This window comes from Oculina patagonica, chromosome 14, assembly GCF_052425735.1.
Source record: "Oculina patagonica isolate OP01 chromosome 14, crgOcupat, whole genome shotgun sequence".
Lineage (NCBI taxonomy): Eukaryota > Metazoa > Cnidaria > Anthozoa > Scleractinia > Oculinidae > Oculina > Oculina patagonica.
Genome location: NC_135771.1, coordinates 13,578,790 through 13,591,454, shown reverse-complemented (window position 1 = coordinate 13,591,454; position 12,665 = coordinate 13,578,790). Strand labels below are relative to the sequence as shown.

Sequence of the window (12,665 nt, the reverse complement as noted above, 5' to 3'; positions counted from 1 at the left end):
TCAATTTGCTAAAATATACTGTTTCATATGATTATCGTAGTGTTCAAGAAGTAGGACTCGACTACCTAACTCCTCCAAACAAATCCAACATTCAAAGTGTCCTAGCTTGAGTTTTTGCATGTTGGCTGCTGCTGTAGCACCCTTACGGAATGATTGAGAGTTACAGTTTGCACTGAGATTATCTAAGGTAATAGACTCCTTGGCACAATGTGCGTAACTGAAAGTCATCTCTCTTGTGTGGGAGTTTTCGTGTCTTTTTAAATTTTCTCTTTGGCTAAAACACTTGCCACACTGTTTGCATTTAAAAGGCTTCTCACCAGTATGAACCCTTTCATGGGTCTTCAAACTTCCTGCTTGGCTAAAACACTTGCCACACTGTTTGCATCCAAAAGGCTTCTCGCCAGTATGAACCCTTTTATGCATCCTCAAATTTGTTGCCTGGCTAAAACACTTGCCACACTGTTTGCATTCAAAAGGCTTCTCCCCTGTGTGAACTCTTTCATGACTCCTCAAAGTAAATGCGTGCTTAAAACACTTGCCACACTGTTTACATTCATAAGGCTTCTCTTCTGCGTGAACTCTTTCATGAGTCCTTAAACCTCCTGCCTGGTTAAAACACTTGCCACACTGTTTGCATTCATAAGGCTTCTCACCAGTATGAACCCTTTCATGGGTCTTCAAACTTCCTGCTTGGCTAAAACACTTGCCACACTGTTTGCATTCAAAAGGCTTCTCACCAGTATGAACACTTTTATGCATCCTCAAATTTGCTGCTTGGCTAAAACACTTGCCACACTGTTTGCATTCAAAAGGTTTCTCCCCTGTGTGAACTCTTTCATGACTCCTTAAAGTAAATGCGTGCTTATAACACTTGCCACACTGTTTACATTCATAAGGCTTCTCTTCTGCGTGAACTCTTTCATGAGTCCTTAAACCTCCTGCCTGGTTAAAACACTTGCCACACTGTTTGCATTCATAAAGCTTCTCACCAGTATGAACCCTTTCATGGATCTTCAAACTTCCTGCTTGGCTAAAACACTTGCCACACTGTTCGCATTCAAAAGGCTTCTTCCCTGTATGAACCCTTTCATGAGACCGCAAATTTCCCACTTGGCTAAAACACTTGCCACATTGTTTGCATTTGTAAGATGTTTTCCTTGCGTGTAGACTTTCATGTGTCCTTAGTTTTGACATCATCATGTGTCCGTCTGTAAATAAAACGAAACGGGAGAAATAATTCTAAAACAGTTTATCAGCTTGTCACAAAGGCACTTACGTTCGTGTTACTTTCGCAGTACGTTTGCTGGTTGGCTATGGGCCTGAAGTGGCCATATTGGTAGCGATGATCTGTTTTTGGGAGATTCCACGTTGCGGACATTGCTTTCAGACACAAAAGGTTGAATTTGAAGCTTTTGGAAATTAACCTTTACACAGTTACCTGAGGTCCTCACCCTTTTGTGTTGAATTACTTACAGTGCGACTACTCGAACCAGGGCACCTTGAACAAAATTAACCAATCACAGTGTTAATTGAAAACAAAGGATGGGGACATTTTTTTGCAACGGACCAATAACGTTCTAGAACGCAAACAAAAGATTTCCCACAAAAATTAAACTGTCAACAGCGTTACAAACAGATGCGGACCTCTCAGGAAACCTGCCTTCTAGTTGATTGGTTAGTTTCGATCCTTAATTTTCCAAAGGTCATGAAAGATCATGGAGTTCTCGCGATCATATGTAAAAAGTTTACGAATCAAACCATGAATCGTGAAATTTTGTTCACGGCCAGGAAGGTGTGAATTGAAGATTCCACACTGTGTTTACTCTTGCTTAAAAAAATTTCACTTCTGGGGTGAAAATGAAGACCGTAATCGTCCGCCCTTTGAGGGCTTTAACATCTGGAATGAGATAATGTCTTCTGCTGTCTCAGACAAAAGTTAAGCAGTCATCATTGACGAACATGTTATGTTATTTGATGCTCATATATCGGGGATCTTCAAATCGTCATTTTACCATCTGAGACATTTTTCCCGGATTAAGAAGTAACTTGCGAAAGAGTCCTATGAGGTTGCAATGCATGCCTTTGTTACATAAAAACTGGATTAAGGCCAATTCGCACTAGCGGACAAGTTTGGTAACAATTGGTAGATTTCATCATTAATGTGTCAGTTGTTGCAGAAAACACACGCGAATACGTTTTTTAGACGCAAAACTTGCAAACAATACTAACAATGAAGCAGTTGTTTTATGATTGGTCTGCGTTGCACGCGTGATACATTTTGTCAATTTAAGTGAAAACAATCGCAAAACCAAGTGCGAACGACTTGTTTGCAATTGGGCAAATGTTGTTAAAACGAACAAAGCTTCAAAGGGGCCGTTGTCCTACCTCTAGGCAGGACAATTCATGACGATTCGCATTCCCATACCCCTTGTTATGCTAGATAACAAGAAGTTGTTGGATTGGCTATTGTGTTTGGCCCGTATTGCACCGAAAAACAACAACACACTCGAAAGTTGTTGCGGCAGTATGCACCGCGCTGTAGCTGTCACTATCATATTCAGACAGCGGCGAAATATTTCCGCGAAAGGCACAGCCCGTTTATATGTGGACTGTTTGTCCCAATGTAAGGGTGAGAAAAGAAAACGTTATCCTGAGGCGAATTATCTTACCACCGCATGTAATCACGTGCAGTTCAAATGCGGACGCTAAGAAATGTACAAGGATGCCAGAAGCACGTGCAAAGCTATTGTACTAATAATTGCACCTTTCGTTTTTTTTCAAGATGTCTCTGACAACTTGTCGCGACAATTCTTTTGTCAAAAATGTTATGACACTTGAAACTTACCCACTTGTGCGAATCGGCCCTGATCCGATGTAGGGTGAAAAACAGCGCAATGTTTACCGGAGTTAAGGCTTTAACTGCCGTAGAATGTTTCAATTATTTTGAAAACTGGACATTTCATTACATACTTATTGTTCTTTTTGAAAAATATTCTATCGAGCGCTTTTCATTTTACTATAATTTTAGTAAGCGAAGGCCCTTTTTCGATAAAAGAGCGAAATAACACTTCATACCAGTTCATATTTAAGCCGATGTTTCAAGAAATCAAATGACACGATTTCTCTGAGATTTTCTCTTAAGGTAATTAGATAGTACAACATTCACTTAAGGCGAAAATGTTACTTGATCAGGCCTTGTGAACGTTTTCTCAATAGTGTTTTAAGACTGCTTTGTTTTTGTTGTATTTTAACACCTGAAAACTTATCTAAAATTTTCTCGAAAACGCTCTTATAGAAATTCATCAAATTTGGCAGACCTTAAGAAAACTATCTCAAGTCCAAGATCTAGAAGCCTTTTTTCAAAATTATCCCTCAATTACAAGAAAATCGGTCTCGTGTGGGTGGTGACGTCATTATGTTGCTATGGTTACTCCGATTTCGATGAAACTTATGGTGGCTCCGTAGTTATTCCAGGCGCACTCGTTCATGTTAAACTTTGCGTCATAACTTTTACGGCTTTGACGCGATGGCTATGAAACTTTGGGAAATCTTTTGCCTATCATTCAGTAATGATATGATTTAATTTGATTACACTGGTGAAAAATAGTTTCAATGTTACTGGCGTTTAAGTGGACCCCAATTTTTGGATAAAATCGTGTCCAGTAAAAAAATTTGCCAATATATTTTTGCTAAATTTCTGGAATCAGCTTATATTCACCTAATACACACCATAGCCAAGTTTCAGGAAAATCGTTGGAGCAGAAGTCCGGAAATACTAAGGTCATGTAAACTCAACTCTTACATTCTCTTGAAAGTTTCCATACTGGACGCTCGTCGACGAAACAAACTACGACCCCAAATGTTCGTGAGAAGCCTCTCCAATGCTTGCTAAATCGGAGTGCCTAGCCGATTAATAATCGTGCGAACCGATAAAAAGTATTCGCTAGTTCTGTTAACATTAGTAAAATGCATGAAAACGTTCTCCACCCTTCAAAGTTGCGTTTTGCAGCATTTTGCGAAAATTATACCGCAGTTTTGCGTGAAACTCCTGCCACATAAATTTCAAGGTACTGCAAAATGTTTGCATCGATTTTTGTTGCTGTGCCGTGCTGTGAGCTGGAGAATTCTTCTTGAGATTGTAAGCTACTCCGCGACTGAAAGCAGGCGAGCAGTTTTGTTTATATAATTTTGAATACGAAATAAGCATGTGCGTCATTTATTCCAAGAATTCGCACCTTCATAAGGGGGCGTCAGTGATATGCCCGTCGACCACGTCAGGAGGGAAAATCAAAGAATTTAAACTATATGTGTACCGTTTATAAAAATAGCAAGCACTAATGCAACTTATTGCTGTTAGTGGAGGTTTTTGTTTTCGTAATCTTGTTAGAAAACAAAAGTAATTTTAGCGTAATCCTCACATTTATTAACACCACCCTCCCTTCCTGGGGTGCTTATTACACATATCACTAAATCCCCCTTATCATAGGTGCGAATTCTTGGAATAGATGACGCACATTCTCATTTCGTATTTGTAGTTATGTAAACAAACTGCTCGCCTGCTCTCACAGCACGGTACAGCAACAAAAATCGATGCAAACATTTTGCAGTACCTTGAAATTTCTGTGGCAAGGGTTTGACGCAACGTTTGACATGGACGAGTGCGCCTGAAATAACTACGGAGCCTGCCTTAAAATTGTTTCCCTTTTTTTTAAATTGGACATTTCATTACATACTTATTCTTCTTTTTGATTGCCAAGTTTAAAAAAATTCTATCGAGCGCTTTTTATCTTGCGATCATTTTAGTAACCGAAGGCCCTTTTTCGATAAAAGAGCGAAATTACACTTCATACCAGTTCATATTCAAGCCGATGTTTCAAGAAATCAAATGAAACGATTTCTCTGAGATTTTCTCCCAAGATTCAAAGATTCACTTAAGGCGAAAATGCTACTTGATCGGGCCTTGTGAACGTGTTCTCAATAATTGTTTAAGACTGCTTTGTTTTTGTTGTATTTTAGCACCTGAAAACTTCATCCAAAATTTTCTCGAAAACGCTCTCATAGAAATTCATCAAATTTTGCAGTCTTTGAGAAAATTATGTCAAGTCCAAGATCTACAACCATGGACATTTTTGGTTGAAACGCTCTTAAAACATAAATTTATCACCGTAGTTACTGTTAAATACGTGTCAGTAACCCCGTTCCCCCTTTCAATGTTGGCAAGTCGGATTGTTTATGGTGGCATACAAGTTGCTCAAAGTTGAAAGGTATCGTCACTCAAAAATCCGATCGAGCCACCATAAGTCTTAATGTCTTTCCTTGATTCTTGAATGTAGTCATAAAATTAAAATACAATTTAATTTAATATATCTTGAAAATGGTAACTTTTTTTCTGTGAATTAAAAGACAATGCTTCATTACGTTATGTCCGCAACACAAATTCAAATAGCTCTTTCCTAGAAAGAAGCAACTCAGGGGATGGCTAACTTTTTATAGCCTCATGCTTGTTTATGGAGGGTACTGAAGGTGGAAGGGGAGGGGATGGGATATCAAATCCCATCGCCCAGCCCAACTGTTGCCCGATTTCACTACCCAGCAGTGAAATTCTAGGGAAATCCCAGTGCGTTAAAAGCGCCACGGTGTTTCAATTTTTTTTTCTTCAACCCCTTCTTTAAACCTCTGAAAATTTCACTCAAATTCAGGTTTAATGACACCTTAAGACCGACAATCTGCGAAATGCCGGTGACGTGGGTCCTTTAATTCACGTCTCATAAAATTAGAACCTCAGAACGGGTTGTTTTGTCTGCACAGACCGATATATGAATAGCCTGTTCCAGGCTCTCGGTAGTTATGGGAGAGCGAATATAAACGCTTTAGCTTTCTCCTTCAATTTATCCTCGCGCGCCCGCGTTTTTCGCCTTCTCTTTCAACTACCGAACGATTACCAAGGCATAGTTAATTATCCACGCGCCATAAACAGTACCTTCTGCATTCATTGCAAAATATTGCTGATAATCTTGGAAGTAGGTTGCGTGACACAGTTTGACACGGATTGTACAGAGATAAGAAGCTGTCAAATTTCTTGCGCGCTCGGATGACATTTTAATTTATGCAAAAAGGAGCGCTATTTGCTTTCGCTTAGTTTTAGCCTGCGAACACGCTCCCGAGTGGGGTTACGAGAGCGAAACGTGCGGTAGTTTTGTAGACGCTTCTCGATCCTACTCTGACATTCGAAGCTAAATTTGTCACCAAATAAACCGTCTTCAAAAGTAAACCTCCATTCTGTAGTTGCTTCGTCTTCTTTTTCCCTGGGTCTTCGATTTAGACCAGTGGCATCTATGCCAACTCTCCCGGATTATCCGGGAGTCTCCTAGCCTGAATTTCAGACATCCCTCTGTGCTCGCCTGCTAGCAGGCGAGCACAGAGGGATGTCTGAAATTCAGGCTAGGAGTCTCCCGAATATAGGCTGAATCCAGTCTCCTGTACGGGTCGTCAAATCTCCCGAATGCGAAGGAAATTTCTATAAAATGCGTGTTTTCACATTTATTTTGGCCGATTCTGGGAGAAAACTTGAAAATATTTGACGTATTTTTGTGGATGAGTCGGTGAAGCTTAAGAGAGTGGGTCTTCGGTTTAGACCACAGGGCCTCCGATTTAGACCAGCAAAGTTAGACCAGTGGACCTTCGATTCGTTTTAGACCACAGGGTCTTCGGTCTTCGTTTTTTGAAGTTCGTTTTCGACACATCCGTGCAGTTATTTCAACAATGTTTTCTGCCGAACCAAGAAAGCATCGAAAACTTTGGAAGGGCTTCCAAAACAGCGTCAGATTGTTAAGCCCGGAATCCCTCAATAAATGTAGTAAATGCACATATTGTAAGTCAAAGAACCAAAAGTGACATTTCACTATTTTTCCCCAACACTTTACTCGGTGGATTTCCACTGCTACAATGTCAGAAATTTGCTGCAAGCGCGTGCTATTGATTTCATCGGGTTTGATATCTTCCTGTTCTCTCGTTTCTGGGTAACAATTCTAACGTCCAAAGAAATCTTCTAAGTACAAAAAGGCGTTTTTGACTTTACCTTACCTTCAAAAAAGAATCCTTCCCTGCTAACTTGATCAAAATACAAAACCAACACTCACAGATTTCGCAGCAATGACACTGGTCAACGCTAGCCCCAGTCCACTCGCAGGAAAAATATTGACCTAACGAGGTCCATTTGGATTGGACTCGGGGATTTCATCGGTCGGGTTTATTTCACATTTAAATCTACAGTATTTGCACTCTTCTTCTTCTCTTCAAATCTTTGGCTTTCGCAAAATGACATTACCTGGGATGCTTAACGTGGCATTTACCACTCGTGGTACGCGTTTCCACCACGGCCGATCAGTGTGTGACACGCGAGTAGGAAAAATTCAGAAGCACTGTTGTTGGGAAATTATTGGATTGAAACAATCGTTTCTCAGTGATTTAGACTCGCGCTTCGCACACGTGATGACTAACCTCGCACGTAGCACGCGTGTAAACTGCCGCTTGCTCCAACAAAGACGAAACTCCTCGCAATTTGTGCTCGTTCCAAGACTGTTACAAAAGGTCTTACTTAATCAAAATACTGAAACCATTGATTTGGAACAAGACTGCTCTGTCACTTTTATGTGGGCGTCTCCCCAAAGGCTCGAAAAATAGTCATAGTTATCACCAGCGGTTTGTTTCTCTTTTCTCTGTCAGGTAAAGCAGCATATTTTCAGTTGCCAGACATTTTGAGCAGTTTATCCTAAAGGTACCTGAGAAATAAAACCTATATTTGTTTAATATGTTAGTTTATATTGTAAGTAGCACAAGTATCCAGTTATAAAGGATCGAAAGCTTTCCTTTTAAGTGCTTACTGGCTTCAAAGTTCGAATTTGGTGACTTTTTGTGTTCCCAATTTGTGTTTGGCCCAGGAGGGAGGGGGCGTCTCCAAGCGAATCGTTGGGAGACTCATCACTGCCAGTGTGACGTCACGTCATACATCAATGGTTTTCAAAATGGCGCTCAAATTTGTTGTTCGTTGGCGTCTCAAAAATATGGAATTTTTTACGGTTTAGCTGACTCATTTCCAAGATTCTTTTTAAATCAGGATTCGGACAAACATAAGAAACATGTGTGCAATAATTTTTTGCTGTTTGCTATCTTCAAAAGCCTCAAATATCGTATAAAGACGTTGTACTGAGTGGCAGGCATGTCGGCCCAGTGTGATCGGCTGTGAACTTTGTTGGATGGTTTGAGCGGTGAAGCGGGGATGTTTTGATCCCAGCATAGGAGGTTTGGCAAATGATATATTGAACCTGCTGTATGCCCAGTCTCAACCCTTCACTGTTCGTGGTTCGTCTCATCAATCCCTTCAAAGTCAATAAAGCGGCTGTGGAGAAGCAACTACTGCAAAGTACAGAAGCTTTGTACCGATCAGGATAGATGCCGACGGTAAGTTTTGGCATTTTATAGTCCCAGATTATATAAGATTTGCCCTGAATTTTTTCAGGCTTCTTTCTTTGCAATTTCTTTACTTGCTTTTTCCCTGCGAATATCATTTCTTTACTTTAAATCTACATATAAGCTTATCTGCAAACTTTCGATTATGAATTAAAATTTTCATATATAAGTTAACTATACTTCATGCCAAGAATCATGTAAACAAATAAATAGCATGCATGTGATGTAAACCCTAAGAAGGTTAAATATATATTTAATTGAACTCTGTTTGTGCAACAGTTAATCCTAAATGTTCTGGAAGAATTGCTTTGTTGCTACACTTTAAAGTTGATAAGTCAATGTCAAGCTTTTTGTAAGAACCATTTGGTGGCAACCAGTGAGGAATTACACGGCATGGTACAAATTTGATTCCTTCATTAAGGGCAACCCAGAGACGGTGGTTTCCTTCAGTGACATAAGCTTTTCCACTTTGGAGATCACATGTGATTATTATGGGTTCTTGAAAACCATTTTTCAAAATAAAACGTCTGACTTGTTCAAGATGATCATGCTTATTTCCAGATTTTGGTGTGAGTGACCTGTCAAATTCTTTATATTCCCAAAGATCTTGTGTTTTCACCATTTGAAAGTCATGAGAGTAATCAAAGGAATCAGAAAGAAAACATTTGGTCTCCATGAATTGTTTCTCACTTTCTGTTGGTTCATCAAGTGTAGTAAAATACAGATATGTGTTGTCTAATGGTTTAAATGCTTCATCGAAATCATCATCACTGTCACAAGAGTTGATTGTTCTATTATGGATAGCATCAACCATTTCTTTAAAAGATTTGTTTTTTGGTTCCTCAATGGCAGGGTTATCATCTGTCCAGCTTTTAGATATATCATTTGTTTTAAGACTTGATGGTTTCCAAGCTCTTTGTTTCTTTGTTGGATGTCTTTCTGGTGTATAACCCTGTTTATGTGGTGTTAAATCAGACCGTTTGAAGCTTTCGTCTGTTTCAGAATAAAAGTCATCCTTGACAGAGTCCTGTGTTTTTACTAAATTTATCATTGAGTCGTTTACAAATGTTACAGGTACACATTCAATCTCTTCATGTTTGATTGAGTGGTCCTTCTCAGGAGCCACAGTATAATTTTCAATGCTACAATCTGATATAAAAGTTATGGGCATAGTCGTGGTTGTGTTACAATGATGCAGTAACAGATCCTTCAAATCAGCTAGTTTCATGTTTGATGGGATTGAAATGTTATGATAGAGAAGAACTGCTTTTATGTTGTCAAGTTTGACTTTGTTGTCAGATAAAGATAGCAGGTTTTTATGCTTATCTATAATTTCTTTGATTATGTCATTATTATTGGCATGAATTGGTTTATAGATTGTTGTTGAAATTGAACTTTTTATGGGGTGGTTAGTCATGACTTTTTCAAACATCAGTAGGTATAGGCTCTCTTTTTCCAGAAATAATGGTCTTGGACCAACAAAGGTTGCCTTTCCATTATTCCACAAACCATTATAGACATACCAGCCGAGTTTAAAGTTCTTTTGGGTTGAATAAACTTCACACCAGTAGTGATGAGATTTCAGATAAATTATTCCAGATATTCGGTACGTACAATTATTAATTTCCATTATGCAGGGAGAATTGTTTTCCTTATCTAAGCTTGGAGTACACCCTTTAGTGGGATTGTGCGTGTACCCTACAAAAAATATATCAGGTGTGTTAATCACAGTAGTTGATTGTTGTAGACTTCCATCACAGGTCATAGGATTAGGGATTATAGAACAATCAGAGTCCAAAGTGGCATAATTTGAATTATCATTTACCAAAACAGAGCATTTTGAAGATCCCACAAAATTGTCCAGCGTCAATTTGTGTTTTATTACATGAATTACATCAAATTCATGTGAATTTGAGAAGAGGTGTTTATCTAAAACATCATCAGTACTGATTGGAAGAACACTATGTGTAAAGTTACGGCATGAGTTATGGCCATTCGTAATACTACAAACTTGAGTATAAGTTGTTTTAATTGAAAATTTATCTCTTATTTCATCAGACATTGTTTCCAGAAGCCTGTATATAATTGAATCAAGTGAGGCTTCTTTGCCATAAGCATAATATGTATGGCCATTGGTGGTTTTGTCACGAAGCCACTTCCACAGTTTCATTTTGCTTTCATGAAACTTTTCATTTTCCCTCAGCACAAATGAATCAAGCAATTGAGTAAGGCCTTCTCCCAGATTACTGTTTGAAGGGCAATTAAAGTGGCGTTTGAATGCATGATAAGTGAATTCAAGAAAAGTATCTTGATGGCAGCTATTATGTATGCCATTAGAGCCGTACTTGTATGACTGGTATGAATTCTGTCTTGAAGTTAAGGAATAACTAGTCCTTTTTCTCCGTACCTCACATGGATTTAGCTTACATTTCCATTCTTCATCTTTACAACCCTGGCATTTCCGGATTACTGTTCTTTTTCCCGATGACTTGTCATTACTTACATAAGAGAATTTCTTAAGGTCATCATGCGTAAGAACATCTGGTGTAATTAATGAATTAGACAGAAAACTTATGCATGGGCTTTTCAAGGCAATTTCCTTGCTTTTTTGCTTCAAGCCAAAGGCATCCTCGTGCCATACTGGCTCACTATCACTAGAGGCAAGATCCCAGAATTTATACAAGTAGTTAAGTAACAATTCAATATAAGTGTCATCCCTCTCTACAAGGAAGACTTTCGTGCCAATAGGAGTCCAGACAACATAATGGCATTGTTGTGTTGATGTGCAGAACATTTCTAGCATGATTTGGGGTATATGATTTACACAAACATTTTTGTAAGGAACTGGTTTCCCACCCATGAATGGACATTTTATTTCAATAACAGTTTTTAAAATTCCTTCTTGCTCAATGATTCCATCTGGAGAAGAACCAAGCCAATTTTGATTTTTATCATCCTTTAAAAACCAGATTCCAGTTTCCTTTACAACAGCTCCCCCTTTGTTTTGTGCGAAAAACTTATTTAGGTAGGTGACAAGAGCGCTGTCTTCATGAATAGATCCCCATAGCATGGCAAGATTTGATTCACTTGATTTAGGTTGTAAGCCATGTAAGTCACTAAATAGTTGATTCCAATAATCAAGCATTGCCTTTTTGCCATACCATCCGAGAGCTGTTGCAGCCTTGCTTCCATTAATTTTGCCCTTACGGGCATTAAACCACTTTTCATCCCGTTGTTTGTAAAACCTTGGGTCATTGTTGGTACTAGATGATTTAGGAATTGGTTTATAGCATTTGAAATCATCAAGATTTTTTGCTGTTAATGTACTCAACAGCTTTGTAAGAGATGTAGTATCAGAGTACCATGTACGTTTAACAGCTGGAGGTATATTTTGCATAATTTTAGATTTTGATTGCCTTTTTTCAATTTTCTTGGGACATGCTGATTTAATGTGGCCTTGTTGACCACACAAGAAACATTGTTGTTTTGCCAGCCACTCTGGCTCATGTCCCTCAGGGCATTCAGATGCCCAGTGACCTAGTTTATGGCAACGAAAACAGGTATCTGATGGCTGAGCTTTTTTCAAATCTTTTTCTGAATCCTCTTTTATGTTAAATTTTTTTAACATTTGCCTAATGGCAGATTCATCCTCTTCATGTTGGGGTGCAAGTCCATCCTTGGCTAAGTATGTAACACACCTTCGCTTTGTAAATTTACGAACAAATGCAGAAAGAACATCACAGGAAATACTTATCAGAGCATTTGAAATATTCAATTCATGCAATAGTTCTCTCCAGTAGAAAAATAGTGCTTTTTCACCCTTAAGTTTCTCTACTGCTTCCTGAAGTGAAACAGGAGACCAGTTCCCAGTAAAGAAACTTGTTCTTAAATAGAAGTCAATTTTTCTAGCAAACAATAATACAGAGTGATGATTCTCTTTGGCATGTAGAGCAGTCAATATGGGTTGGGATGTTCTTAAGATTGTACTTGGTGAGAAAAGATCAATATACTCTACTGTTTGTTTCACATGTCTTGATAGTTGCTGCTTGTCTGCAGCATTATGGAAGTTCTCTTTAAACTCCCACCTTTCCTCAATAATAATGTCTGTGTTTAGCAGATGAGCACATAATTCCCAACCTTCTTTTTCATTAAAATGTTTTTTTGTTTCACTGACTGGCAGCTTCTGTTTAGAAAGA

General features: G+C 38.7%; 1 protein-coding gene across 1 annotated transcript in view; it reads right to left on the bottom strand.

Moving 5' to 3' along the window:
* LOC144637556 (uncharacterized) overlaps window positions 1–12,665 on the bottom strand; it is a 25,908-nt gene continuing 13,243 nt past the window's right edge. Inside the window, exon 3 of the mRNA XM_078496628.1 lies at window positions 1–1,156. Within this exon, the coding sequence (XP_078352754.1) occupies window positions 1–1,156 (1,156 nt within the window). The remainder of the gene's footprint in view (window positions 1,157–12,665) is intronic.